Source organism: Hirundo rustica, chromosome 19 (genome assembly GCF_015227805.2).
Source record: "Hirundo rustica isolate bHirRus1 chromosome 19, bHirRus1.pri.v3, whole genome shotgun sequence".
Lineage (NCBI taxonomy): Eukaryota > Metazoa > Chordata > Aves > Passeriformes > Hirundinidae > Hirundo > Hirundo rustica.
Genome location: NC_053468.1, coordinates 4,522,476 through 4,550,009, shown reverse-complemented (window position 1 = coordinate 4,550,009; position 27,534 = coordinate 4,522,476). Strand labels below are relative to the sequence as shown.

The following is a 27,534-nucleotide window of genomic DNA, read 5'->3' as shown; positions in this document are numbered from 1 at the left end:
GGCGTCAGAGTCAAAATAGGCTGCAAAAGACAAGTCCATTAATCAAGAGACCAGATGCAAAACTGCCTGTAACAAATGCGCTGTCTCCACTGGAGTGGAAGGGCCTGGAGCACAGCAGGACGTTCTCCTGAGTCTAAGGGTCTCCTCAGTGACAAGGGGTTGGGATACAGACCACAGAGCCATGCAGCTCTGCTCCAAAACACGTACCACACTCATCCCAAATATTTTCAGGGTTTCTTGGGCAGTCAGGGCTTTTCCAGGCACAGCTTCCTTGCTGAGAACTGTGTGAAATAACATCCAGGCACTCAAAACGTGCCATATTGTCACACCCAGCTCAAGGGTTAGATATATATCACATTAAGATTATTCCTCTTTTTCCAAAGGCAGCTCTCTCAGAGCACCCAGTCCAACACTGATACAGAGATTCCTGAAAAGCACAGGATGCTGCAGTGGGCTCGACTGGCAGGATACCAGGAGGAATTTTTACTGCCGCAGGTGTAACCAAAGTGGAAAGGGTTTTGTGCAAATGGCTACCTACATAAAGGAGACGAGACAAAAAGGCTGTTGAGATTGTCGGGCATTTTTGCAGTGTTTACAAGGTACCCACAGAGCTGTGGGCAAATTCCAGCTGGGCTAATTACCATAATCACTTCTCTTCATATACCACCTGCAACCACAAATGGATACAGGGCTTGCCTTGGCTGCTCCTCGCCACGTGTTTAGTGTAGGTTTCTGCTTAGCAGAGCAACGTCCTGCCCTGAAATGGATTCATTTCTGTAGCAGGAGAAGCAATTCCAGTGAAAATCCTGCTACTTAACATCACGCACCGCACAAACGTAAAATCCAATTTGCTGTGACACGGAAGAGAGAGAGAGAACCCTGATGCATCACGGCCTTGAGGCATAAAAAAATTTAATTTACAGGTAAAGAGACACTGAGATGCTCCTGCAGCTCCCTGGCCTTTCGCAGTGCAGCAGCTCCAGGACACATCTCACGGCTATAAGAGTTACAAGCTATCAACCCAGCAAGAGAAAAAGAGGAATTTAAGAAGTCCCCTGGAAAAAGCAGTGAGCTTTTGAGTTCTTCCTTCATCCCAGCAGGGAGCAGGTGAGAGGAAAAATGTTAAGGAAGAAAATTATCCGCTTTAGTAACATAAAGATCAAGCTATGGTAACTTCACTGGCTCCAGAACAAGTATCTGACTTCTACATAAATTCAACATAATTTAGTAACAAATTTACTAGCAGAACTTTCAACTCGATGAAAGCAGGTCAAATAGAATATTTATATCTGTTACTTCCTTTTCAACCAAGCCTGCATCTAAATTTGGTTTCCATGAATTAGTAATATGCAACATTCTTGAAAAAATATTATCATTAAACGAATAAACTGATTCAGTAACCTCTTAAAGGGAGTTCTTCAGGGACCCTCACTGCACTGGATGGAAAGAGGATGGCAGAGACTCACCAGCAACATTTTTAATCAACAAAAGGAAATTCTGCTGTCAAACTGCCCGTTTGGAGCAGTAAGTAACGATGGCTACAGAACATTCACACAGGGTTTATTGTAACAGCTTCAAAATCTGGGGGTTTCCAGCACCAAATGTCATGTTATTCATCTGGCATCACACGGAAAATGAAGTCTCCAGGAGATCGTGCCCAAGGCAGCTTCTCCACAAAGCCTTTAGGGACCACAGCGGCCGAATTCCCAATGCAATGTCCAGCAAAAAAGGATTAAACACATCCCTTGGATGTGCAAGCAGAGCAGGGACTGGACAGCACGTTCACATCTAAATATGGCACCGTGGGGGATGACACTGAAATACTGCATCCAGCTCTAGTGCCCTTGTTTTCAAAAGGATGCTGAAAAATTGGAAAGGATCCAAAAAAACAGCCATAAAAGTGATTCAAAGGCTAAAACTGATGCCTCGCAGTGAAAAATTTCAACAGCTCAATCTGTTCAGTGTTATCAAAATAAGACTGGGAGGCGATTGGATTGCTGGGTGTAAAGTGCCTCCACGGTGCTTAAGGACTCTTTACATTCACAGAGGAGCAAAGCACGGGAACAAACTGGGAACATTCACTCCGTAAATAAGGTAAAAGCGTCTCAAAACCAGTGCAATTATCACTGGAACGAACTCTCCAGGAAAAGGGTGGATTCTCGAGGCTGGATGTCTTTCTGGAAGTACTGCTCTAGCCAAACACGAGTTATTTGGCTTCACATAGGAGCAGCAGGGTGAAATTTAAGGACCTGTGATATACAGGAGATCAGACTAGATGATCTAATGGTCCCTGCTGACCATAAACTCTCTGAATCTATGCAAACACGCCAGAGAGTCCTCAGCTGAAGTATCAAGTTCACTTTTGACACAAAACTCTTCACAAATTGGCTCTGGTGCTGCAGGTCATTTAGGATAGAAGCCCAGCTCCTCAAGGCTGCATCTGGTTTAGCACTGAAAGCCCAGGCAGAGCTTTCTGTGTCCAGCAGGTAAGGGGGAGGCCACATGTGCACTAAAGCAGCTTATACTCAAACACTCACTGTTTGCCAGGAATAAACAGCGTTCACCTTCCTGTGACAGAAAACTGACACGAAGAAACGTGTGATGAATTCTGGCCCTGAGAGATCAGCTGCTAAGGCAGCTCAGGGTGTTGTCAGCCTTTTTTACTACTCCAGAGTAGATCATTCGTGAGGTTAAAGCACAAAGGAGGGAGATAATGCGAGAAACTAAGACGGGTGAAGCCTGAAGAGATCAAACCCTGAAAGGCTTAGGATGGAGTTGGGCCAAGAGAGGAGACATTTGGACAACAGGCTGAGCAGAGACAGAGCCTTCCAGAAGGATGACAGCATCATCTCACGCAACCTTCACATCCCTGCTCTCCCAGCCACGCTCCCCATCCGGGATAACAGGAGCTGCTCCCAGCCAGGCTGTGCCTCAGGCTCCCCCACAGGTAGCTGTCCACCCTGCTGCATCTCCCTCTCCACTCGGAATCATGCAGCAGTGAAATCTGCTGGGGAGGAGGAGTAGAGCCAAGGACAGAGGAAATGACACAGACTCCAGCAGGTTCCACTCCCTGATCCTCCGGAAGGAAGTTTCTTTCCTAGTACCCACCTCCACAGTGGATACAAAGCCTGTCTGGAAATGGCTCATTCAACACTGAAGAGGAATAAACACTCCCCATGGCAGAGCTAAGAGGTTTGGCTGTGGGATACGAGGTGCCAATCTCCAAAAGTCTACAACAGACAGCAGGAAACGTTGGCCTGGGCCAACTTCAGACAAAGATCAAGGTTAGTCTAACAACAAAAAAAAGATCTCAAGAGAAATCAGTGTCTACAGCCTTCACCCTGCTCTGGGAAATCTCCCAACCCTGCTATTAAGATATTTTACTTCCTTTACCAGTACTGCCAATTCTGGCAGCATTCTCCTCCCAAGTGCAAACTCTCCCTCCCAACAGCACCGTGCAGCCCCGGGATCATCAGACCCGCTGCTCTGAGAAAGGCCTCGTGTGCAGCAGCAGGAGGGGGTTTGGTTACACACAAATCCCTGCCTGATCAGCACCAGCAGGAGAGGAAATGAGGAAAGAGTGACTGACAGGGAAAGGCGGTTTCTGGATGATTGTACTTGGTTTTGGGGTATGAGAAACTTGTTGGAACATGAAGTCTCTCTCCCCTCATCACAGCCTCTCTGAGCACGGGGATAGAGCAGAGCCCCTCACAAAGGCACAACTCATTGATGTCCTTGTAGAGCTCCCACCTCTGATCCACCACACACGTTAGCACCAGATGCCTGCTGCCAGAAGGAGAACATGCCAGGGTTTCTCTCATTCAGGCAACATGAGTCCCTGCCTTGTTCTTCACAGTTAAATAAAACCACCAACTAAAAAGGAGAAGGAGGTGGGGGTGAAAATATCAACACCAACTTCTGGAAACTGTTACAAATAGCTCAGTCTTCACTTTCTGCATAGCGACAAAAGGTCAAGTTGTGCTGGAAAGCAACATTTGGGTTCTACACCAGCGCACAGGCTGAATCGGGCTCTGGTGGAGCAGCACTGAGCATCCACGGAACATCACAAGCCCAGGCAAAGTGGAACAGCGTTTTCTGGTTGGACTGCTAACACAGGGATTGCAGCTGAGAAGGTTTTTATCAGGAATTTGAAGTGAAAACGCGATTTATTAAAAAAAAACAAAGCGCAGGCAGAGATGGTGCACAACTGGCAGGCAAAAAAAGCCAGCGCTGAGCTGCATGGCTGAGTGTCACGTCTCAAACCCAGCAAGACCAGGAGTGTGGTTTTGGTGTTTAACCAGTTTCAATGCAGCCTGGCACTCTTTTACTTCCTCTGCAGAGAACTCTTCTCATTGCTGAGGGAAAGAAATCAACCTCACCACACGAACAAAAACGGCTCAAGTAAAAATAAAGCCCCATGGTGGTTTGGTGGCTAAGGTCATATCTGGAGGCAAAGGGGTTGCAGGCAGGGGAAAGCATTCAGAAATAGTCGTGCTGCCAACCAAGAAAGAGATTACAGAACAGGAGGCAGGGCAGAGAATTAATGCAAGTCCAGCAGTAAAGAGGCTGACAAGCCTCTTTCACACGCCACCAGCTCCCCCCATGCTCAAAACAGTTTGTAAACTGTTTCCTAAACACAAAGGAAAAAAAAACAACCCAGACCTAGTCCTGACCTCCATGAATGAGTAACCAAACCCAACAGCTTCCTGCAAGCTTGAGGGGGTGAGGAAAATGAGGGCAGGACAGAGGGAACTCCACACTTCTCTCTCTCAAGTCTCGCTTTGGGCACAAAGATTAAGGATGCAAGAGCTCTTGCTGTTGTCTCATGTGGGTGGTGGATAAAGGCCAGAAATAAGGGAAGGCAGCCCTTAGCTGACTGCTGGTGCCTGGCATTCCCGCCCCAGAGAGCGTCTCTGCTTCTCGCTGCGCTGCAGGGGAGGCTCAGCAGCGGAGGCAGCGCTGCAGAGGTGTGGATCAGGAACAGGCTGGGAGGGAAGCACTGCCAGCCCCTGACGGCAAGGACAGCCCAGAACACAGCACACCACAGACAGGATCACATCCAATACTAGAGAGCATCTAACCACAGAGGGGACAAACTTCCTGACACAAGCCACCCTCCTGTGACAAGGTGCTGACACTCTAAGAGCTTGTGTGTATCCCACTGGCTCTTTCCATGAGAAAAACCCAAGGGGACACTCCCCCCCTTTGGGGACACACCTACACCACTGCTCTGGCGGGGCTCAGAGGTTTAACTGCTGTGGGAACAGCTCCAGCAGCAGCACACAGGGCATGTCCAGGCACTACTGGGCTCGTGGGTCCCATTCCCTCCACTCTCTGCAGCAGCATCTAGTTTTGGGTTAAAAAAAACCCCCAAAAGCATGCAAGTGTCAGCACAGGACATCGTTTGCAGCCTGCAGGGTTACCTTTCTGGAGAGCCATGCCCCAGCTGTGGGGGGAAGGCAGCAAGTCTGTGTTTCCACCCTGCCCATCGAAACCACAGGCACAGCCCCCGCTGCCTGGGCTCATTTTCCAGATCACAGGCTCCTGAAATGGACCATTCTGAGGGCTTTGCCCACCTGACACCATGCGAGGATCAAACGTGAGAGAGCCCTGTACTACATCCTGTAAAGATTATTCATAGGAGTCTGCAAAAGAAAAGATCAATCTTTCACTGTCCTGAGCGAAAGCACCCAACCATGCTGGCAGAGAGGAGAAATGCTCCCACCAGCCTGGCAGGGATGCACCAAAAATAATGAGCTCCCCCAGCAGCCTCTCCTCCGTGCATCTGCACGGAAGAACAACCATCATTACAGCAATACATCATTTCCACTTCTGCCTGTCACTTACCTCCAGTCATGTGTAATGGAACAGAGGAACACAAGGTGAGGGGAAGAGCTGAGAGTGGAGGGAGAAGCTCTCAGAAACAGGGCTGTCTCTGGGGCATATTTGCATGAGCAAAGTTTGGCCATGCTCAGAGACACCCAGCTCACACCACAACAGCCTCTGAACAAACCAGACACTCCCAGGGAGCAGAGGCAGTGACATCCAGGCAACCCTGACTCTGAACAGGGGGCACTTCGGGTGTGACTGGTCCACAAAGGACAGGCTAAAGGAGCAGAATGGCCAAGAAACCCCCACCACAACTGCTACCAGACTAAAATGAGGTTTTACCCGTCCAGATGCAAAGCCCAAGCTCCACCAGATGCAAAACTGCATGGATTGAAACCAGGCAGGAGAAGGAGCCATCCCAGTCACTCAAGTGGCTGCTGCCCAAGAGGAACAAGTGTACAGAGCAGGAACAACAAACATCACCGAGGAAAAAGGGATGTGAAACACGCGGGAGCTGACTGGAACAGGGACCCTTTTCACTGAGGACACATGGCCTCCGTTGTGGCAGCAGCTGGGGCAGCCCCAAGGTCCTGCCCGTGCTCCTGGATGCACAGGCATTCCCAGAATTGCCTCGTGGTGGTATTTACTGCTCGCTCTTGGAAACCCTGGTGCAGTGTTCCACCCTACCTGCTGCTGAGAAGAAAGTCTGGGTAAAGAAATGGAAGTTAAAACCTGCTCTGAATTCCAGAGCTAATGATTCCACCCCAGTTTCTCCATCACTGTAAAGAGGCTGTTGCTCCATGGGCACCCAGCACCAGAGAATTCCAAAACCTCTATCCCCGACCAGCAGGCTGGAGGAAAATGGGAATGTTCCTGCAGCTGATGCACAGGGCTGTGACAGCAGATCTTGACTCTGGCCTTTGCCTTCCCAAGAGCTTTTCTGGTGGCCCTACCAAACTTTTGATGGTTCTACAAGACTGACCTCTCACAAAGAGGCTAAGAGACTTAATTCTTTAATGATGATGAAGTACTCAGACATCTGGAGAGAAGTATTATTCAATTACTGGCCTGCCAAGGGAAAACCTCTCTTCTCTAATCTTAGCTGCAGCAATCTTTATTAGTGCCTGCACGCTGCGTGGTAACACGAGGAAGTGCCTGCTGCAGAGCACAGGCAGCAGGCAGCAGCAATTGTGAGAACCTTAACTCAGCATTTCCTGACAGGAGTGATTAAAATCTCAAACTCAGTGTAATATTAGCACTTTCTCAAGAGACTGACAGCCCGTTTGCCCTGTTTACTTTACCAATTCACAGCCTGCAGAGCAAACTGCTTATGGTACTATCGGGTTTAAGATGAATACAGACCCATGGCAAATGAAACCGGTGGCAGAGAAGAAATGGCAGAGGCTCAGCTCACCAACACAACTGCTGGCTTGCTCAGCCTCCTTTTTCAGCATTTCATGTGACCAGATATTGCCAGGTAAAGGGTCAGCCTGGGCCCTCCTGCCCCTGGACACCCAGGAACATCCAACGTACAAGAGACCACAAAGAGCAGCCGTTCACAGAATGAAACCCTGAAAAGCTGTGGCCAAAACAGCCAAAACCCTGAGCACAAAACAGCCAGGCTGCAATTCAAACACCTCCTCGGCTCGCTCTGAAACTGTCCCTCGTCCTGTGTGCCAGCAGTGCCAAATCCAGTGACAGGGGAAGGGGCCAAACACAGATTTACACCCCTTGGGTGTGCACAGGTGGTGTGTTCTTCCAGTTCTGCATCTTCCTACAAAAGGGGATGGAGCAAACTGTGAAAGAGGCAGCTCTGCCAAGCCTCTACCTAAAAGCACATTGCAAGGCAAACTGCCAGCCTCACATGATTCCCTCAGCCCAGACATGGCTGCGGCTTGAGCTGACCTTTTCACTCTTGCCACCCCACATTACTAACTCCAGGCTGGGGGATTCTGACCCTGAAATAAAGCAATTTGGGGGTCTTTGTATAGAGCTGCATAAGGAAAAGTGAAGTGAGACCTGAGCAGAGGTGTGCTACCATGAGCACGCAAACCAGCACCTCCCTGTAAAGTGTGTCACAGCACAGGACTGGCACCTCACCACCTGCACAGCCAAGAGAGCGACTACTGAGGACAGAAAACATCCCCGATCGATTTCTTGCCACCTGTAGGACAGCCAGCACCCCCACAGTCAAACCACCTGTGGCTGGGTTTGAAACAACAGCTTCTGGCTGCAGGGTGCAAAAGCAGCCTCTCTCCCACACTCTGCCCAGAATGCATCCAGAGCTGTTATATCTCTACTTGCAGGGTTTTATCTGCTGCTGGCATCTGAACTCACCCATTCTGCCCTGCAAAATCGCCTTCTCTGGCCCAGAAACAGCTGCCATAAGGCTGATGCCTCTGCTACCTGCAGAGCACAGCTACCAGGGCCAACACAGAACACAGCCTGCCTCTGCCTTTTCAAGGGCTGACGCTGGCAAGGAAAGGCCTGGGGAGGCAACGACATATTTAGCCTCATTTCCCCAAAATGACACACAAAGGCTGGCACACGTCCCCTGGGAGCAGAGCTGTTCCCTTCCGGCCGGCCGGGGATGTGGGGCAGAGGTGCTGCCAGCACCGGCGCTGCTCCTGCTCCCGTCCCGGCCAGGCAGAGCCTTTCCGAGGCCAAACAGTGCCACACAGTGGCAACGCAGGGCTCCTCTCCAGCCAGGAGGCTCCAAAACACCCGGGGATGCTGCAGGGGGAACAAGCTAAGAGGCTACAGCTTCCATGAGGGAGGAGTCCAGAGCTTCCCAAAGAGCTGCTGTCTTTATCCAGCCCACGGCTTCGCAGCTCAGGAGCTTCGGCAGCGACACAGATTTAAGGTTTTCCTTTCCACGTGGTTATTTTGGGTGCCATGGCCCCATAAGCAGTTGTGCCAACTCGAGCGCTGCCCCACAGCAGGCACAGGAAGCCTGAGAATAAATACTTTGGCTGCCAAAACCAACAGTGCCCAAACTCAGGCCCTCAGCTCCCTTCTACCATTCTATTTCTGAAGGTGTGGCTTCTCCATGATCAGAAAGCTCGTACTTTTCAGAAGCCAATGTCTCAAACAGAAAGAAATCAAGAGTAATGGTAAATATCAGACAGTGTGTACAGACAGTGCCAGCAAGACCCCAGTGAACAGAGCAAGGGGAAGCTCCAGCACAAAGTGCTGCACTACAAACACATCACTGCCTCCCACTCTGCCAGCTGCTACACTGCCTCCTGTGACAGCCCTGCAAAAGAGAAATCCCTAGCAGTACCCCGAAAACACTGACAGCATCTCATGCCAAGCAGCTTCATCAATGATTGATGGAGAAGCTAAAGCGTGGCACGTTCCTTTTAATGATGCTGAGGAAGCGGAAGTCCCCAGAAGAAAAGCTGAGAAGAGGGAAAACAACCAAGGGCAGGAACATCTGAAAAATGCTGCAGCAACGTGCCAGAGCTTATCTTTCAAAGCCCCAAGACTTCACCCCAGTTCCACCCAGCTGAAGTCACAAATTTGTTACAAAAGCACAAATGCGAGAAGCTTTGGTCCCACAGTGTGCAGGGAAGGTTTTCCCAGTTCTCCTAAACTCCCATCCTTAACAGCCATTTTAGGACAGGCAGCCCAGAGCTCCCTGGCAAGTTCTCTTACAAATCAAATGTGCCAGAGCAGTGCAAAGATTCCTGGAGGATGAGCTCCCAACCACCAGTGCCTTTGCCCGCATTCCTGGGCCAGACAAACAGAGTTCACCCGTGCTCCTCCTGCAAGGTACAGCTGGACAGGCTCACAGGAGATACCACCAGTTAATTATATCTTTAATTCTTGCAAAAGACAGGTGCTGGTCTGGCCTCTCAGCAGAGCAAGTTATGCAAATGTAACACCTACACTGGAAGTTGAAACCACGGTTTCCACATTCCCAGTGCAAACCTCCAGTCATCTGGCAACGGGACAAGTGACATGCTTCCAGAACAAGCCTCAGAACTTCCAGGGTCACTGTTAACCCTGGTCTCCAGCACCTGACCTCATTTCCCACCAGGAACCTCACCCAAGTTAACACCCTCAGAGCAGAAGCATTTTACAGCATCTTGTGTTTGTGCCTCTCTCCCGCTCCACATCAGCCGCGTGCTGCCAAGAAAGGGATGGTAACAACATGCCTTAAACACGAGAGGCACGAGGTCACCAGCTCCTCAGCCTGACCCAGGCACAGCTCCCACAGGGAAAGCCAAAACACTGGAAAATTTAGCAACAGGAAAGCAAAACAGATCCAGTGTCATTCCACCGCATTCCAAACACATGAGACCGAAGCCACCCGCAGTACTCACGTCGCTGGGGCTGAGGTTCCCAAGCCCGTTGTCCTGCTCGGAATCCCGGCCGGACTCGTGGCCCTGGGAGGAGCGGGGGTGGGAGGGATGGATCCAGATCTCCAGCCTGGTGGCATCATCTCCCACTTGTCTCAGGGTGGATTTCTTGCCCTTGCCCCGGCGGGTGGGGCTCACATCCAGCACTTGCTGTTTCCTCTGCTCCATCTGCTCTGACTGGGTACACAGGACATATTCAGATCACCCAGGGATCAAGGGTCAGCGGAAGCGTGTCATTTCATATGCGTGGACAAATTGGCCCTTTCCCCTGCTTCATAACCACAGTAACTCATGGACAGGTCCAGAATTTGGCTCTGACTCTACAGGACAGTGCAGGTGAGCAGTTTTCAACTCCAGCTACCCCAGGAGAGGAAAAGCAGTGTCCAGTCCCAGGAGTGTGTGGCAGCCCAAGAGCTGTATTTGGGGTGACTCCCTGGGCCACAAAGGCACTGCAGCCTCCCTTATCCATCCCCACAGGTGTGGGGCACCTCTGGAATAAAGCAATGACTGTGCTACATGCCAAGGCCATGCTGCAAACCACAGCAACCGACAGCCTTTGCTTAGCTCATCTAAATCAGTTTGTGACCCAGAAACAAAAGATTCAGCTGCCCAAACCACCCCAAAACCTCCATTCTGAAGGCTGCCTCTCTCATGGAACTTCTTAGAAGTAGGCAAGGAGTGCCACCAAGTTCAAAAGCCACCATTCCCTCCATGCTCTCCAGCACAGGACAGGCAGCACAGGCAGGTGCAGCACGCCAGAGCCCAGCTCCAAGGCTCACCTTGCGTTTTGTCTCCTCAAACAGACTCATGAGGCTCTCCTTGGCAGTGAGGATGGGGTTGCTGGCAGCCAGGCTGCGCATGTAGTAGTACACAGCATCCAGCTTCCTCCTCTGCAAAAAACACAGCAAAACAAAAACAAGTGGCTCAGAGCTGCCACTCCTTCTGGGACATTCAAATGCCCATGTGCTTCCCCTTCCCTCTCCCTCAATACTGCCCGGGACAGACAGACACGGTGAGAAAGGTCCTTCCCAGCCATGAAGGGAAGGTGCTTCTGAACCCTGCAGTTCTGAACTGCTCTGCTTTAAATCAGCATCTTCCAGTGTTGGGAACTGGCAGATCCCTGCCAGCCTCTGTGCCCCAGCAAGATGCTTCCATTATCTGCTGCCACATTTTCCCTGAAGTCAATTTTCCTGTGTGGCTGGAGTAGCCAGCACAACCGAAACCCAGGGAAGTCACGTGCAAATGCTGCTTAGACCAATGCCCACAGGTTCCGTGATAAGATAGCAAACAGATGGCTCCGAGCACAAAAATCTCATGCAAAAAGTGGGCTGTGTTTTCAACTTTAAACAATTACACTCTCAACAGCCCACACAACAGTCCCCCCAAAGCCCGGAGGGAGTAGCGTGTATCTGACAAAGCTGTCTGAAGCCACAGCAGCTGGAATCCACACAGCACATCCTGCCATCCGCTTTTTTTTTTTTTTTTTTTAAGAAAAAACCCAAACCATCTGAACACTGCCCGAAACAATGCCTTTCTCCACCAGATGGAATCTCCCAGCCATCCCAGAGGCTCTCCCTGTGCCTGCACATCCTTGCATGAGGAGCTGCTCACCGTGTAGATGGCCAGAAGCGCCAGCTGGTTGTACGGGCGGCCGTTTTTGGGAGCAATTTGCTGAGCCTTCAGGTACCAGCTGGGGAAGGGAAAAAACAGAGAAAAAGAGTTACTGAAAGGACATCAGGCTGCCTTCTTTGTCCTCAAGGGTGCAGAACTTTCCTTGGAATTGGCATTTCTGCAGGGAATTGGCCCTTCCCACAAGTACCCTCTGCCTGCAGGAGTGAGCACAGGCAGTGAGCTGTGCCCATCCTGGGGAGGGATGGGGCACTGGGCAAGAGAGGGCAGAGCCAGCTGCAGAAGGAAATACCCCTGGCTCACCCCACAGAGGAGCAGGGAGCAACAAGTGCTGCTAAGTTCTGATGGAGTGAGAGTGTACAGATGCAAAAGCTAACAGACAACACAAGAGAAATTCTGCCAAGCTCAGTGGTCTAAACCCCGCCCCCCGCTGCAGGATCAGGACAACTTCCCCCCGCCTCCATTTCTAGGTGGAGAACGACTGGATCTGGCAGCTTGCTCTTGGGGACAGCAAGTCAGCTACACCTGTTGCAATACAACAGAGGAGTGGAAAGACGTTGAAAAGGAGGAGAAAGACTTCTTTGGCTAGAGGCAAGCTCAGGGATGAAATGACAGCCATCCCTGGGGTCCAGAGGCAGAGCTGTGCTGGAAGGACGCGGGCTGAGTGCCTACCTGCGGGCCTTGCCGTAGTTCGCCGTGTCGTTGGCCTGCTCCCTGTACCGGCAAATGTCCCCCTGGCAGATCATGCACCTCTGGGCGCTGATCAGGGCGTACTTCACCTGCAAAGGAGCAGCCATGGAACGCCTGGCACACGGCCCTGACCCGCCTGCAGAGCCAGCGAGCCCACAGGGGCTGTACAGAGCCTGGAGGAGGTCAGTGACGCACTGAAGGTCTCACGAAAGGGCAGCAGAACAAAGTGACAAGGCTCCATTGCACTGGCTCAGCATTTGTAAGGGCAAGCCAATCCCCAAAACACCTCCTCTCTGACACAATATCCCACCTCTCTCCAGAAGGGGCTTGTTCAGCCCACGACCGATTTGAGGACAGCTGTTAGATAAACGCATCTCTCTGGGAATGGAGCTGGATTAAAATATCCTTTCCCAGCTGTCCCTTGCACCTGCACTCACAGCTCAGGGCAACACGTCAGGGAGGCAGCACAACTGCCAGCTTTCCCTCATTATTCTAGATTCCACAGGCAGCAAACAGACACGTTCAATGTCTCAGGAAAGGTCAGGGTGCCTTTGGATAGTTCTTTCCTTTATTAGCTCTGGTCACAGAGCTGGCACAAAACAAGTTCTTCACAAAGGAAGCTAAAAAATGTTACTGCACCAGAGTGCAGAGTTCTCCAGCAGCTGAGAAAAATTCCCTGCAAACAAACTTGGCTCTGTTTGGAGTACAGCTGCCTGCCCCTCGGCAAGGGCAGCACACTGAGTGCAGCACCTTGCACAGGATTACCAGGATGAGAAGTCTCCAGGGGGAAGCCAACCCACCATTTTCCTGAGAGGTTTACTGCGGATGGCCATCCCATCCATGTAGTCCTCGAGCTTGAACTGGTAGGACACCTGCAGCTTCTGGAGGAGGCCATCAAAAAATGAAGAGCCCTGCAAAACACACAGACGCACACACTTGGATGTTATGATCTTTCTAACGACAAGTACAAAATCACCACACCAGCCCTACCAGGTGCAAGAAAGGAGTTTCATCTCCCTGTGGTTTGGGCTGTTTCTCTTCAGAACACAACAAAGAGGTTGGGGGATCTCCAGCCTCATAGGTTTTTTAACACCAAGCTACACAAAATCAGGGCTGGCTTGATTTAGTGCTTAACAAGTTCTGTTTTGAGGAGGATGGACTAAATGCCTCCAGCAGTTTCTTTTCCCACCTTAATTCTTTAGAACACAGGTCTGTCAGCCTATCTGGTACAAAGGCTAAACTGAGCTGCAGTTTTGCAGAATGACTTCCAAGCAAGTTTGGTAAAGTTGGCACAAACACCTCCAGAAACGCTTCTGTTTGGCTCCACTTCAGGGCATTCATTTCATTATAACTTAAATCAATTTCTAGTTAACACAAACACACCAAAACAAACCTGGTTTAAATTGTAACAGATGGCTACCTCGACCCACCCTGCCCCACTAAACCATAATGTGTCTGAGCATCCTCTTTACATAAGGATGACCTAAGGCACACAGAGACATGAATAAGATCAAGATACCCAGTTGCTCCATTACACCCATTAGCTCCCTTTCTAAAAACCAGTCAATCCCACACAAAGGTTTAGTGGAATCTGGGGATGCTTCTCTCTTCTTACCTCATCTAGAAGCAAGAGCAGTTTGTTCCGAATTTCTTGGGCATTTTCCCCCTGAGGGTCCTTGAGGAGCTGCCGGAATTTCTCAATCACCTGGTAAAAAGCATTTTTCCACAGCAACTGGTCCACGTTCTGGGTGTCAGAGAACTCGATATCCATCAGGATGCACCGTTCATAGAGCTGCAGCATCTCCACCCTACAGCAAAGCACAGTCAGGGAGGGGTCAATGCAACAGCAACTGCCCAGGAGCACAGGGAACACGTGCTGAACCACCTGGTGCTCTCACCCAGCTGCCAGCAGCACTCAGTGCTTCCACACACGTCCCCCGGGGAGATGGGAGCTGCTGCAACCTAACACCCGTCCTGCTCCAAGAGGGCAAATCCAAAAGGAGCATCTCCCTCGTGCAGGAGACTCAGAATGGATCCAGGCGTGGCAAAGAGCAAGGCCACAGTTCTGCCAGCAGCAAGACACAAGTGTCTCCTGATCCAACACAGAGAACACACACGCTGCCAGGCTCTGCTCCTTCTGAGCACACAGTCTGGGCCAGGAAGCCAGAGAACCACAGGGCAGCGGAGATCTTGCCATTAAAATGATCCCCACTCGCCTTGCATCCAACCAAAATACACAGCAGAGACACAGAGCCTGCTTCCTCAAAAATGAACGAGTTGTGAACAGTGGAAATAAAGCCTGAGAGTCCCAGAAATCACATTCCCCTTGTCAGCTGCCTACAGCCCTGCCTGGATGCTGGAGCAGAATTCCTCCCCCAAATTTAATGAAATAGCTGCAAGCTTGGAGCAGCTCTGAAAGATGTGGGGCAAGTTAATGGCAAAGGGGTCCTGAGCTGTTCCTGCCTTACTCCTTATAACCTTTCAAATCCTACAGGAACAGTAGGAGAGCGTGCATGGTAAAGGCTGGAGCAAAGGCAGATGGCGGTGCCTGGAAGAGCCTGACAGGATAAGAGAAGGATGCTGGTGGGTTCCTGCACAAAGCACAGAGCCAGGACAGGCTGCCTGACCCCACACAGTCCCCAAACCCTGCACACACACCAGGACAGCACAAACACCAAGGGAACTGGACATTTCTACAGATGGATGTCGGGTAAGAGTCCTCACACAGCTGCCAGCAGGCACTGGGACACAGGCAGGACACAAGGGACACCGCCAGCAAGGACAGTGTCGGCTGAGCCCATGCTCCCAGGGCAGGCTGGGCTTCCACAGGCCACAGCAGCACTCCCACAGCGTTTCCTCTCCCTCCACTCAACAGCTCTGGGTGACCTCAGCACCGTGAGGAAGACCTGAAACCTCTAGTGCTGCTTCAATCGCAGACATGTCCCACCCCATGAGTCTATAGAGCAAGTGCCCAAAACACACATGCCCTGAAATGAGCTCATGCTAGATTTGCTGCCAGTCAACTCTGAAAATCAGCCTCCAGAGAAGCCCTGCACACACAGAGGTCACAAATAAACGTGAAAGATGCCAAGTAGAAACTTGTTACAGCCACCTTAACAATCCCCCAGAGCAACTTCTCTCCTGACAGACTGGCATCACCACGCCACTCCCACTGGAGTGTCACCACGCTGAGTGGCATCGAGAGCAAAACTACACAGCACTGGAAAGGCACTGCCACTGGCAGCACCAGGAACACACAAAATGCCTCCTGAGCACACACTAAGGACCGGTAAGAAAGCAGAAGTCTGACCACAAACACTGAGACTGCTAGAACTGAGAAACATCAGCTCCAGCAAGAGCTAGAAGAACCAAAAACCTGCAGCAGGTGCTTGTCCTTCTCCTCTGTGTCCCTACAAGGCCTTCACCAAGCACAAGAAGCCACGGCTTAGCTCCCAGCCCAGGGAAGTGACATCCATCCTCACCCACAGTTTCCTCCCACCACCCACACACCGCTGGCAGACAACAAACAGACCCAGGGTATGAAAAACCGGCAACCCAGCCCCACATCTCCCAGCCACTGAGATACAGAGACCCCTAAGGAGACACCACTCTGCAGTATTTCACCCTGGAAATGACTCAATTCCCCCCTCCAAAGCCCACCCACAAACCTCAGCTGGGCCATCTTCTCCAGCCCCTCCGGGCTGATACGGTCTCTGGACAGGAGGTTGCTGAGCTGCTGCTCCTGGTTCCCAGCCTCACGCAGGAGTTTGCCGAGCTCCTGCTGCTGCATGTTCCTCATCTGCTGCTCCATCTCGGGGCTCAGAGGAGCAGGGGGGAGTGGGCCACACAGGTACTGCCCTGCAGGGCCAGAGTACCCGGGGTAAAAGGCTCCTGGGTACACGCCGTTGGTCGGACCCATAGGATACTGCAGGGAATATCCGCCGTAGGGATACTGGGGGCCTTGCCCGGAGGCACGAGGGTAATAATAGGGGTTGTCAGAGTTTTGGAATTTATAGTAGGAGGGCTGGGCCTGGCGGGCTTCCCCCCAGGAGGTGGGGCTCACTTCATCGTCCGTGTCTAGGAAGTGAAGCTGAGCAGTCTGGCTCTTCAGGGCGGGTTTTTGGTCCGGGTTGTTTGGGTCCCACAGCCGGCGGGCAGTGCCACCTCGGCCCCGGCTCCGGGGGCCTTTGCTGCCAGCCCCGCCCAGCAGGAGCCTGGGCCCAGGGTGAGCAGCTTCAGGGACACCTCCTGAGCTGGCAGAGAGGTCCGTGTTGGCAGGCAGGAACAGGATCCCACGGCCCCTCCCTTGGGGCTCCTTGCTCTGGCTCCTCGCCTCTGAAACCTCTAAGGCCTTCAGGGACTTTTTTTTATCTGTATCTGTCAGGCTGACGTCCCTGCTCGTGGTCCTGCTGACAAATTTCACTCGGAAGGGTCCCTTGACTTCCCTGCCATTGCTGCTCCATTCGCTCTCACTCCTGGAAGCTCGGCTCTGCTCCGAATGCCTTCTCCTGTCCGAACTCCTGCTGGAGACGTACACCTCTGCCTCATCGATCCTGTCATCGTCCAAGGAGTCGGTGGAGGACACGGACAGCTGCTTCCTAGGACGTATCCTTTCCCTGGCACGCTCCTGCCTCCTCTCCACCCCATCCACGAGCAGGGCTCCGTCCGTGCTGTTGTTGCTCCCAGCCGAGCTGGTGCTGCAGGTGCGGTAGCGGCTCCGCCGCTTGTCCGTGCGGGAATAGCGCTTGGTGGAGCCCAGCTTCCCCGGCAGCCCCTCGTCCCCCGCCCTCCTCACCCTGTCACTTCGCTCTGCTCGTCTCCCTTTATCCCCCCTGGAGGCTTTCATCGCTTCCCCTGCCTGGCTCCCCTCTCTATCCTCCTTGCTAGATTTAATTTTCCTGTTGTTGTCTTTTCCAGCACCTTTCTCAGTCTCTCCCTCTTCCTCAACTTTCAGCTGCTCCATCCTCCCGCTGATTTCCTCGCTGGCTGACAGTGGGGAGGGTTCTTTAGCAGCGGAGTGCAGGCGTTTGCCAGGCTGGTAGATCTGCTGGTCCGGTTTCTTGGTTCTCCTGGGGGTCTTTGGACACCACTCATCCACAATGGGCTGCCTGGATGAGTTTTCCTGGCTTTGCAGGCCGCCTTTGGTCTCTGTTTCTTCCTTTTCCTGTGAAGGACCGTTCTGCTTGGGGCCATCGCTTTTGTCCCAGTCCTCCACAGCTGGAGCTCCCACTCCCACAGAGTCCTTGTCCCCAGCACCCTCCTCCTTGTCCTCCTCAGCTCTGGTCCTTTCCTTCTCCGAGGCCTCTTGCTTTGGAGACACAAGTTTGTTCCTCAGTCTGGAGAGGCCAGGCTTGTAAATCTCCTGGTCTGGGCGCCTGTTGTCTTTGCGGTGCCTCGGCTCCTTCACCTCCTTCATGTTTTCTGGGGAAGAACAGACAGAAGAAAGTTATGCCCAGGGACCAAAAAATATCATGACAAATATTCAAGTCAAGGTAAAGAGCCTGCCGCCCTCAGGGCAGGTCTAAAATCTATGTCAATACTTACAGGAAATCACAGAATAAGAGTAGAAAATGAGAAAGTCTAACGCAGCTGACCAAATCCTTGGCCTGATCCATTTACAAAACCTGCAACAGGTTTTGCCTCAAAGCACCAACAAGGCACAGAAAAAGCACACCACCAGACTCGAGCACAAGGAGCAAGAGTAAAGTTGTATCACGCCAGGTTCAGCAGCAGTCTCCTGCCTGCTGTTGGTGCAGGAGCTGCCATCCCCAGCAGCGCCTGCTCTGCCACCAGACCGTCTGGAGTCAAAGACGCCTTTCCCCCCTGCTCACAATCCAGTAACGTTTCTCTCCTCCTCCTTCAACCGTATTTACAAAAAAAATCGTTACAGAGCCCAGGTCGGACCACGCGCGGTTAAACGCCCCACCAAAGCCGGGCTGCTCCCCGCTGCATTCCCTAAACTTTCTCCCTGCCAACCCCGCTCACCGGCCGCACCTCCGAACCTCCGCCGGTACCGGGGGCTCGGCCCGGAGGACCCCGAGGGGCTGGGACCGACCATCCCGGGGCAAAGCCGCTCCGCCTGCCCGTTCTCGGCGCGGCGCCGGCCGTGCGCTCCCATCCCGGACACCCCGGTGCCGGCGGGGCGGCAGCTCTGCCCCGAGCCCTACCCCAGGCGCAGCCGGGCAGCGCGGCCGCGGGGCCGTGCGCGCCCGAGGGCGGGTGCCTCTGCGAGGAAGGGCCGGCCCAGCAGCGGATCGCGAGTGCCCCCGGCGCCCCTCACCTCGCCCGCCGCCGGCCGCGCGGGCCTGCGCCGCCACCATGTCCCGCAGCTCGGCGGCCGAGACGCGGACGCGCTCCAGCCCCTCCGCCATCTTGGCTGCGCCGGGGGGGCGGGCGGCTCCGACGGCGGCCGCGCAGGGACAAACCGCCGCCGCCGCGCGGCCGCGCGCAGGCGCGCACGGGACCGCGCACATGGCCGCGCCGCCGCCGGGGCTGGGCGAGGTGCGGGATGCGGAGCGGCGCCTGCGGGGCCGCATCCATCGCACCCCGCTGCTCACCTGCGCCGGGCTGGACCGCATGGCCGGCAGGAAGCTGCTCTTCAAGTGCGAGCTCTTGCAGAGGACCGGATCCTTCAAGGTGCGCGGGGGATGGCGGCGCTGCGAATCCCCGGGGCAAAGGTCGCTTTTTGCAAGAGGGAAACTCGCGTTCCGCCGATAACCACCATGCACGGTGCTAACCAGGAGTGAGGGGATGGTGCGAGGCAGACATTGAGCCCGGCACACACCGTCCTGTGCTGTCCTTGCAGATCCGCGGTGCCCTGAACGCCGTGAGGAGCCTCGTTGAGGAAAGCGAGCGCAGGGGCCGGGAGCTGCCCCGCGCTGTGGTGACACACAGCAGTGGCAATCACGGCCAGGCGCTGGCCTGTGCTGCTCAGGCAGAAGGTAACGTGTAGCCCCGAGCTCCAGCCCAGCTCCGAGAAGCAGGCACAGGGTAAATGTAGAGCTGGTTCCAGGGGGGAGGATGGAGATCCCTCTCCTGAATGCATGGAAGAGCTGGAATGGGCAAGGCAGTGCCTGCTCCTGCAGTTTGAAGTGGCTGCTGTGGCTTTGGGGCTGTTGGATTTACTCGCTCTCTCATCCCACAGGGATTCCTGCCTACATCGTGGTGCCCCGGACAGCCCCGCAGTGTAAGCAAGATGCCATTCGTGCCTACGGTGCCACACTGGTGCCATGTGACCCCACGGACAAGGTAAGGCACAGGGGAGACTGTCCAGGGTCATTGCCCAGCCAGAGTGAGAGGTGACTGCTGTGCTTCCCCTTAGTCCAGAGCTGAGACAGCAGCCAGTGTTGTCCAGGAGACAGGAGGAGTCCTGGTGCACCCCAACCAGGAGCCGGCGGTGATCGCAGGGCAAGGCACCATTGCGCTGGAGGTGCTGGAGCAGGTGAGGGAAATGCACAGCCCAGCCCCTGCAGGGGCACAGCGAAAAGGGGGACACACAGCCAGAAGTTCTCACCCTTCCTTCCTGCACAGGCACCCCAGGTAAATGCAGTGGTGGTTCCCGTTGGAGGCGGAGGAATGGTTGCAGGAATAGCAGTTGCCATCAAGGTAGGCAACAGCTCATCCAGGAATCTCCCTGTGGGAAGGGCAGGGCTCTCAAGGCAGGCAGCAGCTTTTAACTTTAAAAACAGAAAGACCCTGCAGTGAAAGTCTGGGTGTGCCTGGGGTCTGCGTGGCAGCAGCAGCAGGGCTGCTTAGCCCCCTGCACACACAGAAATGGGACGGGCACATAGTGGTGTATGTGGCTCCTGCTCTCCCCAGGCTTTGAGGCCAGATGTGAAGGTGTTTGCTGCTGAGCCAAGCAATGTGGATGACTGTTACCAGTCCAAAGTCCGAGGGGAGCTGACCCCCAACCTCCGCCCGCGGGACACCATCGCAGACGCAGTCAAAACCAGCATCGGACCCAACACGTGGCCCATCATCAGGGATTTGGTTGATGATGTCCTGACAGTCTCAGAGGAAGAAATCAAGGTAAAGCCTCCCAGCTCCCTTCTCACGGTAGCTGCCAGCAGGCAGCTGCCTCCATCCCTCCCTGCCCTGCCCCTCTGCTCTCACCCCAGCACGCTCCCAGAACAGCACAAACCCCTGTGCATTGCTGCAGCTGTGACACCCACGCTGCCTCCAGCTGGAAAGTGCTGTTGGGAGCTCTGCCCTCCCTTCCCAGAGTGCTGCAGGGATGCCCTGGAGCAGCCTGTGCTGGCTGCTGGGCTGACAGCTGCTGCCCTGTCCTGACAGCGAGCCACGTGGCTGGTGTGGGAAAGGATGAAGCTGCTGATTGAGCCAACTGCAGGCGTGGGACTGGCGGCCGTGCTCTCGGAGCGGTTCCAGGCAGTCCCCTGGGACGTGCAGAATGTTTGCATCGTGCTGTGTGGGGGAAACGTGGACCTGACATCCCTGACCTGGCTCACAGACCGCTCTGGGAAAGTGCAATGAGGATGGAGTGGTGTTTCAAGGAATGAAGACTTCGCTGTGAATTTGTGCAGTGGTTTGTGCGCTACTAAAAACAGATCAAGTCCAAACGTTTGGGAGTTTTCTTTGAGGGACAAGGGAAGCTGGCATTGGTCTCTGGGGGGGGTGCTGAAAACAAAACACTGCCTGTTCTCCCCTCCCCAGCTGCCTTACCCTGGCCCAGGCCTCCAGAGAGCTGCATTTAGTCACCCTCCCCAGCTGCTCCTTGGCTCTTCTTTCTCAGCATCACAAGAATTGCCAGCAAACTCCTTCACACAGCAAAATCCCCACACACCCCACATGACAAGGCATGAGGGACCAAAACAATCCCAGTGGGCCAGGGGGTTTAGTTCAAGGGGTGCATACAGCCTCCTGGCCACCACCACGACAGAGGCACTGAGGCATTTTTGACATTTTCCATTAAAATAAATAGCTATAGCTGGTACCTGAGCAGCAGCTGGCGATGCAGCTGCCCCTGTACAGACCCCAGCAGTAACACGTCCAAGGCATCAGTGCTGTCCTCACAGTGCACGGGCCAAGAACAGCATCCAGGGAGCCAAGGCACAAACTCCAGCCGTGCTGGACTCATTCCATTTCCACCTCCCGCTCTGGCAGCGCGCTCTCGCTCCTCACCCACGGCACAGGCTCCGGGACGTGAGGGTCGTAAGTCCATTTGGGAAAAACGCGCTTGTAGAGGTTCAGCAGCACCGTGTCCTGGGACTTGAGCTGCCCATCGAAGTGACACTTCATGTGGCCATGGGTCCCTAGGCAGAAGAGGCCATGAGCAGTCTCTCACAACCGGCCAGCAACACGGAGACAAACACCAAATCAAACCTACCCAATGGCTCCTTGATGTGCCCTCTGCGTCCCCACTTGGTCCTCAGCTCCACGGGCTTGAACCACATCACATCCTCTGGAGTTGGAAACACGAAAGGCAGGTAAGGAACAGGCAGTGCTGCACCAACATAACCACGGGGACAGAACTTCCAGAACTCCTGTTCCCACCAGAGACCAGCCGTACCTCTGTTGAAGAACATGTATCGCACCACAGCCGTCCTGGTGAAGATCTTGAAGGGGTGGCCGCTGAGCACCAGGCGCTTGATGACGATCCTGTCGGGGTCCACGGAGAGCAGGGAGCCCGTGGCAATGAGGTCGTGCATTCCTGCCAGGCAGTCACCAATGCACCAGTGCCTGCATCACCCCCACCACAAACCCCTTCCCAAAGGGCTGCAGGCCCAGAGCAACCCTGCAGCAGGGACAGACAGGTGACAGCAGGGATGGGGATGAGCTCCTCTCAAGCAGCAGGAAGGGGACAGCTTTTTCAAGTCATGCTTTCTGGAGAGATGCACTTGTAAGCAGGGTATGGGGACAGTTTGTTTCCCTCCTCAGCATTTCTCAACTCACCGTTACTTCTCTGTTTGAAAAGCAGCACTGAGGCGGGAGGGAAAGTGATGGGAGCATAAACAGTCACCACCAGGGCAGCATCTGGGCGCAGGAAACGCTCCAGCTTGTGCTTATCAGCTAGGACAGAACAGCAGTGACCAAATTCAGGCCAAGAGCAGTCCTCAGAGCTGTGGGAAACCCCAGAGCTCATTCTTCCCTGTCAACAAACATCAGTGAACCACCTTTCCCAAGCCATTCGACTCCCCACGACTTTGTGCCTGCCCCAGGAAGCCTCAGAGCCTAGGAGTGAGTCTTCACAAGAATCCTTCAGCCAGGTTCAGACACCATGGCTAAGACATCACAGGCTTCCTGCTCCAGAATTCCCAGCCCCACTCCTGCTGTACTCAGTCCCTGACAAACCTGAGGTGTGCTGGGAGAACAGGGGAGATGCTCGGAAGCGTCTGAAGCCACAGTGGAAGATCAGCTCCTCCTTGGCCCTCACTGGCTCGCTGTTGCCCGGATGCCGACGCACCAGGAAGTTCAACACAGACATCTGGAAGAGGAGCACAGTGAGGGGCTGCTGGCAGGGCATGGTGGGCAGCAGAAAGCAACAGGACATTGCAGCATTTTGAATGTCCTCAAAAATGGGGCCCCAAAAGGTCACTGGCCACCAGTGCCAGGCTCAGAGACTTTATCCCAAACCCCCCTGGCAGCTTCTGTGTGCTCTGACCTGCTCTGACACAGGAGCAATGTGGGGAGGTTTCAGCCCAGACCCTCCCCAAGCCATGCAGCCTGGAGGAACAAGGAGCTGCACATCCCTGCACGGTATCATCCCTTCTGTTCACCTTTTGTTCGTGGGGAAGCAGCGAGAACAGCACCAGGGGTTTCCCTTCCTTGAAGCTCTCCATCACCGAGACGGGGACATTGCAGACATGAAGGGTAACGTACCAGCCCACCTGCCAAGACAGGAGCAGTTGTGAACACTTCTCTCAACAAAAGGGAAAGTACCAGAAGATGTGCCTGGATTAGGGAGGCAATCCAGGAGAAAGCTGTCTGAATTTAGGGCTTCATGCCAAGAACCAGCTGGCTGAAAGATCCACCCAGCCACCTCCCTGGTAAGTCACTCCTTTTGGGAACCAAGGAACACAACAGGGAAAGAGATCAGCTAAAAGGAATTACCGAAGCTCCTTCAGTCTCCTCCTTCTCTATTTGCCTGAAGAGGTTCTTTCTGGTTCGGGAGAAGTCCTGGAACTGGAAGATCCTGGCATAATCCCTTGGAAGATTCTCTTTGGGGTCCCAAGGAGAAGTCCGGAAGCTTTTCAGCCCCCTGTACTTCTGGAACCTTGAGAACAGAGAGCAGGAAAGACAAATTACTTCACCAATTGAGGTGAATCCCATCCTTCACCACCACCTGTGGACTGCAGGGTCTCACACCTTCAGGGAGGGCGAAGAGAGCAAAGCAAACATTAGCCCTCAGGAAAGTTCTTGGTGCAAAGAGAGCTAAAACCAGCAGCCAAATCCCCAAAGAACCTATCCTTACCTCAGAGCCATCCTCCTCACTCTCCCAGGTCAGGACCCAGCTCTCCCTGCCAACTAGTGCCTGCTCTGGAAGCCTCAGAGCCAAAAGAAGAGTCTTCACCAGAGTCCTTCAGCCAGGTTCAGACACCACGGCTAAGACATCATAGGCTTCCTCACCCAGTTAAACACAAAGGCACCTTCCAGCTCCTCTCCCAGCAGAGCTTCCCATTTCTTACCTGACTCTGGCAGGCACATCCCGTGGCGTGTCCACCTCATCTGGAAACATCTCGTCCATTCTCTCCTGTTTGTATTTCTCCAGCATCTGTTCATCCTCCTCCATCCTCTCGTCGTACTGGTCGTCCCGCAGGCACTCGGACACCGTCATGGTCTCGCTCTCCTCCTCCCCAGCTTCCTCCTCGCTGCTCTCCCCCTCCTGGCACAGGGCAGCACAGAGCCTGTGAGCACACAGAGCTGTGCATGCAGCACTGGCACCCTGGGCGTGCTCACATCGTGGGAGTTGGGACCCCAGCCCATCATTTGGGGGTCTAACAGGCCAAAGAAGCAACGTGATACACGTGGGGATTTAACAGTGGAAATCCTGGCTTTGCATTGTGCCCTTGCATAGACAGAGCAAGTGGGAAGGACAGAATTTTCCTAGAACGTGCAATAACGGCCTGGAGATCACCTGCACTATCAGCTCTTGAGGTACCTGAGAAACTGCCTCTTCCATCAGATCGTCATCCATGCCATCATCTTCGTCATCATCATCATCATCCTTCTCACTGCCTTCTTCTCCATCATCCACAATCCAGGCAGCCTGGTACTTGGAGGTGCCTTTGGGAACCTTCACCACCCTCCTGTTTGCCTTCAGAGAATCTGTAGGATTCCCACCAGTGGTTAATACAGGAACAGTTCTCCTTCCCCTCAGCAACATTTGTACCAGGACAGCCAAAACCAGATCTAGACTGGCGGTGCTATTTTTCCAGCACAGAATTTGCCAGGACAGCCAAAATCTGCTAACTTGCCAGGCAAACCACACAGCCTGCTGGCCACCTGGTGGGACTGGGGATGGAAGCCATCCCAACCAAGACGTTTCTTCACAGCCACCCTGCTAACAGAAGTTTCTAACAACCCTCCTAAGAGGGACAAGGAAGAGATACAGAGCTATTGCTTCTGCTCACCCTCAGCTTCCTGCAGTTCTTCTTCAGTGGGCCACGTCTGCTCCCCTTCCATGGGATCAGGAACCACTTCAGACTGCAGAGACTCCTGCTTGCTTGGATCTGCCTTCATCAGGACCTTGACATCTTCCTCCATCTCATCAGCGCCATTTCCAGAGTCATCCTGAAGGGCAAGAGCAGAGTTCCTAGATTTGAACACACCTAAGTGAAGCTTGCACTCAGCCTCACGTGAAACTCCCTTCATGATGTCATGACATAACTTTCATTACACTCTGCAGGCACGGAACCTCAGCCCAGCAGCAGAGCACAGACAAAACTCCCTTTCCCCTCTCCTCACCCACACAGCCCCAAGCTGTAAATACAACTCCAATTTCTTCAATGAGAAGTTTAGAAACCTTGCGTTCTAAGAGGACTGGCAAAGCTCTCACCCCACACACCTGAACCTCCATGTCCTGACTCCTCTTCTGCCCTTTAACCACTCGTGGGTTCAAAGACAGCGGGTCAGGGGGAGCATCCACCTGGCTGAGCTGGAAGTCCCCGTGCCCCACAATGTGCACCAGGCTGTTCACGTTGAGGGTCTGTCCTCGGACAAAGCCGGACACCTTCAGGGTCCCAACCAGGTTGCTGTCCTGGCTGGGCACAAACTCAGCGGCACGGGCGAGCAGGTGAGCGCGGCGATCCCGAAAAGCCAGGTGCCTCTGCTTCTGGGAGCTCAGGTGCCTCAGCAGCAGCGAGGATTCCTGTTCAGTGTTCAGTGGGAAGAGCTTGGCATCGGGAAAACGCTTCTCAATGGACTTGGAGAGTTTCTTCCTGGCATCTATCCTCTTCTTCGGGGGCAGCTCGGTGCCTCCTGGGACGGCCAGAGCTGCCGAGCAGAGAACAGAGCTCAGGATCACACCCTAGACCTTCTGATGTCCTTTTTACCAAACATAGGCAAATACTTGGATGTCAGCAGCCCAGATGGCCAGATTTGCACCACGAGGTACAAAGGGAGTTTCACTGGTTTCGGTGGTGCCCAACAGGACAAGGAGCAATGGCCATAAACTAAAAGAACTTCCACCTCAACATAACAAAAAATTTATTTTCACTGAAGGTGACAGCGCCCTGAAATTTAATCACTGTGACAGTAAATCTCCATTAAGCACCCCCAGAAACCCAAAACATTTCTCACCATAACTGGGCAGCCCCTGTGCGAAGAGGCAGGAGAGGCAGTGTTCCCCAGCACTGTCCCAGCCATCCACAGGGTCCAGGATGAACAGCAGGGAGTCAGCAACCTTGGCGAGGTCTAAGACAGCGTGAAGATCCCCTGAACCCAAAACACCTCCATTAGTGGGGCTGCCAGAGGGACCAGAACCAAGAACCCAACGGAGAACAGCGACTCCTCACCTGCCTGGGCTGTGACAAAGCGCCAGCGCTGCTTGAGCCGGGGGCAGAGGAGGGCAAAGCCACCAGCTGTGCCCTCATCTGCACAGACAACAGCCGAGTCCTGGCTCTGCAGCAGGCGCAGGGAACCGTGCGCTGCAGCCCTGCTGTGCAGCAGCACCACAACCACCAGGTGCGGGGGCCCGTCCCTGCTGCCGAGGCTGCGCTTCTCCGCCAGCACCTGCGGGCACGATGGCAGAGCGTGAATGGAAACCCAAACCCGGCTCCTCTCCCGCCCCGGATCGAGGCCAGATTCCCCCACACCGCAACCCGAACACGCTCGGTCTAGCAATGCTGCGTTTGACCCAAACCGAACCGCTCCTGGCGCCCGCTCGCCTCCCTCGCAGAGACCCAAACCGGTTCGGTTGCATCGCCCACATCGAGACTCCCCCGGCCCCGTTTCAAGCCCCCTCCGGCAGAGACTCGAACCGGCCCGTTTCCCGCTCCCGGTTCCCCCGGCGCCTCACCGCCTCCTTGCGCTGCCGGCGGAGCTGCAGCGCCTGATGCCGCCGGTCCACCCTGTTCAGGTCACGGAGCCGCCGGCGGGGCTGGGCCTTGACCGGGACGCGGCCTGTGCGGGGGGAACAGAACGGTCAGGCTGGCCGAGGGAAGCGGGGAACCCGCGGGGAGCCCGTCCCGCCTCACCTCCAGCGCGGCGCTGCGAGGACCCGCTGTGCTTGCCGCCCTTGTGCGCCTTATTCTGCTGCTTGAGCGGCCCGGGCCGGTGCGCGCCCGCCGCCGCCATCACCATGCTGCCGCCTCGCCGCCACCGCCTCGGCGCGGCCGCCGCTGCGTCACTTCCGGCGCGACGGGGACCGGGGACATCCACGTGGGCAGCGACAGGGACGGAACCGGGACCGAGCCCCCCGGACTGAACCTCCCCGGGACCGGCAGGGAAGAGCAGCGGGGTTGGTGGCCGTAGCGCCGCTGGGCAATGAGAGGCGGGAGGCAGAGCCGTTCGTTCAGCGGTTTATTGGGTTGGTTCTTTGTACAGGTATTTACACAGAGAGGGGTAC

General features: G+C 54.2%; 3 protein-coding genes and 2 non-coding genes across 8 annotated transcripts in view; 1 reads left to right on the top strand and 4 right to left on the bottom strand.

Moving 5' to 3' along the window:
- The window catches only part of SMG6 (SMG6 nonsense mediated mRNA decay factor), a 107,462-nt gene extending 85,935 nt beyond the window's left edge, over positions 1 to 21,527 (bottom strand). For 2 of the 4 annotated variants that reach the window (XM_040082147.2, XM_040082149.2), the window contains exons 1-8: positions 18,793 to 18,892; positions 16,181 to 17,933; positions 14,128 to 14,320; positions 13,313 to 13,423; positions 12,495 to 12,601; positions 11,805 to 11,883; positions 10,973 to 11,083; positions 10,158 to 10,370 (exon numbers count right to left, since the gene is read on the bottom strand). In XM_040082147.2, coding sequence (XP_039938081.1) covers positions 10,158 to 10,370; positions 10,973 to 11,083; positions 11,805 to 11,883; positions 12,495 to 12,601; positions 13,313 to 13,423; positions 14,128 to 14,320; positions 16,181 to 17,933; positions 18,793 to 18,883 — 2,658 coding nt within the window. In that variant the 5' untranslated portion in view covers positions 18,884 to 18,892. Of the gene's footprint in view, positions 1 to 10,157; positions 10,371 to 10,972; positions 11,084 to 11,804; positions 11,884 to 12,494; positions 12,602 to 13,312; positions 13,424 to 14,127; positions 14,321 to 16,180; positions 17,934 to 18,792; positions 18,893 to 19,069; positions 19,735 to 21,463 lie in introns of those variants that run through there. The other 2 variants (XM_058422963.1, XM_040082148.1) reach the window with 2 other exon arrangements.
- On the top strand, positions 18,984 to 21,088 carry SRR (serine racemase). The gene is made up of 7 exons (XM_040082152.1): positions 18,984 to 19,148; positions 19,318 to 19,453; positions 19,657 to 19,760; positions 19,834 to 19,953; positions 20,043 to 20,117; positions 20,331 to 20,540; positions 20,805 to 21,088. The coding sequence occupies exons 1-7, from the start codon at positions 18,984 to 18,986 to the stop codon at positions 21,000 to 21,002; spliced, it is 1,008 nt and encodes a 335-aa protein (XP_039938086.1). The 3' UTR covers positions 21,003 to 21,088.
- TSR1 (TSR1 ribosome maturation factor) lies at positions 21,464 to 27,285 on the bottom strand. Its single transcript, XM_040082150.1, has 15 exons — positions 27,164 to 27,285; positions 26,986 to 27,089; positions 26,483 to 26,699; positions 26,268 to 26,402; positions 25,534 to 25,961; positions 25,100 to 25,259; positions 24,628 to 24,794; positions 24,155 to 24,351; positions 23,580 to 23,742; positions 23,246 to 23,356; positions 22,821 to 22,953; positions 22,422 to 22,538; positions 22,039 to 22,179; positions 21,856 to 21,930; positions 21,464 to 21,781 (listed from the first exon to the last, which is right to left on the bottom strand). The coding sequence occupies exons 1-15, from the start codon at positions 27,267 to 27,269 to the stop codon at positions 21,603 to 21,605; spliced, it is 2,433 nt and encodes an 810-aa protein (XP_039938084.1). The 5' UTR covers positions 27,270 to 27,285; the 3' UTR covers positions 21,464 to 21,602.
- LOC120761567 (small nucleolar RNA SNORD91 family) lies at positions 22,681 to 22,773 on the bottom strand. Its single transcript, XR_005703690.1, has one exon. It is a non-coding gene; the product is annotated as a small nucleolar RNA SNORD91 family (small nucleolar RNA).
- Positions 24,002 to 24,094, bottom strand: LOC120761566 (small nucleolar RNA SNORD91 family). Its single transcript, XR_005703689.1, has one exon. It is a non-coding gene; the product is annotated as a small nucleolar RNA SNORD91 family (small nucleolar RNA).
- Positions 27,286 to 27,534: the final 249 nt, after the last annotated feature.

Coding starts and splice junctions, on each gene's coding strand:
- SRR (XM_040082152.1), top strand. CDS start 18,984: ATGGCCGCGCCGCCGCCGGGGCTGGGCGAGGTGCGGGATGCGGAGCGG. Junction 20,118..20,330: donor GAATAGCAGTTGCCATCAAG/GTAGGCAACAGC, acceptor TGCTCTCCCCAG/GCTTTGAGGCCAGATGTGAA. Junction 20,541..20,804: donor TCTCAGAGGAAGAAATCAAG/GTAAAGCCTCCC, acceptor CTGTCCTGACAG/CGAGCCACGTGGCTGGTGTG.
- TSR1 (XM_040082150.1), bottom strand. CDS start 27,269: ATGGTGATGGCGGCGGCGGGCGCGCACCGGCCCGGGCCGCTCAAGCAG. Junction 26,700..26,985: donor GCCGGCAGCGCAAGGAGGCG/GTGAGGCGCCGG, acceptor TCGTGCCCGCAG/GTGCTGGCGGAGAAGCGCAG. Junction 23,357..23,579: donor AGGAGACTGAAGGAGCTTCG/GTAATTCCTTTT, acceptor CTGTCTTGGCAG/GTGGGCTGGTACGTTACCCT.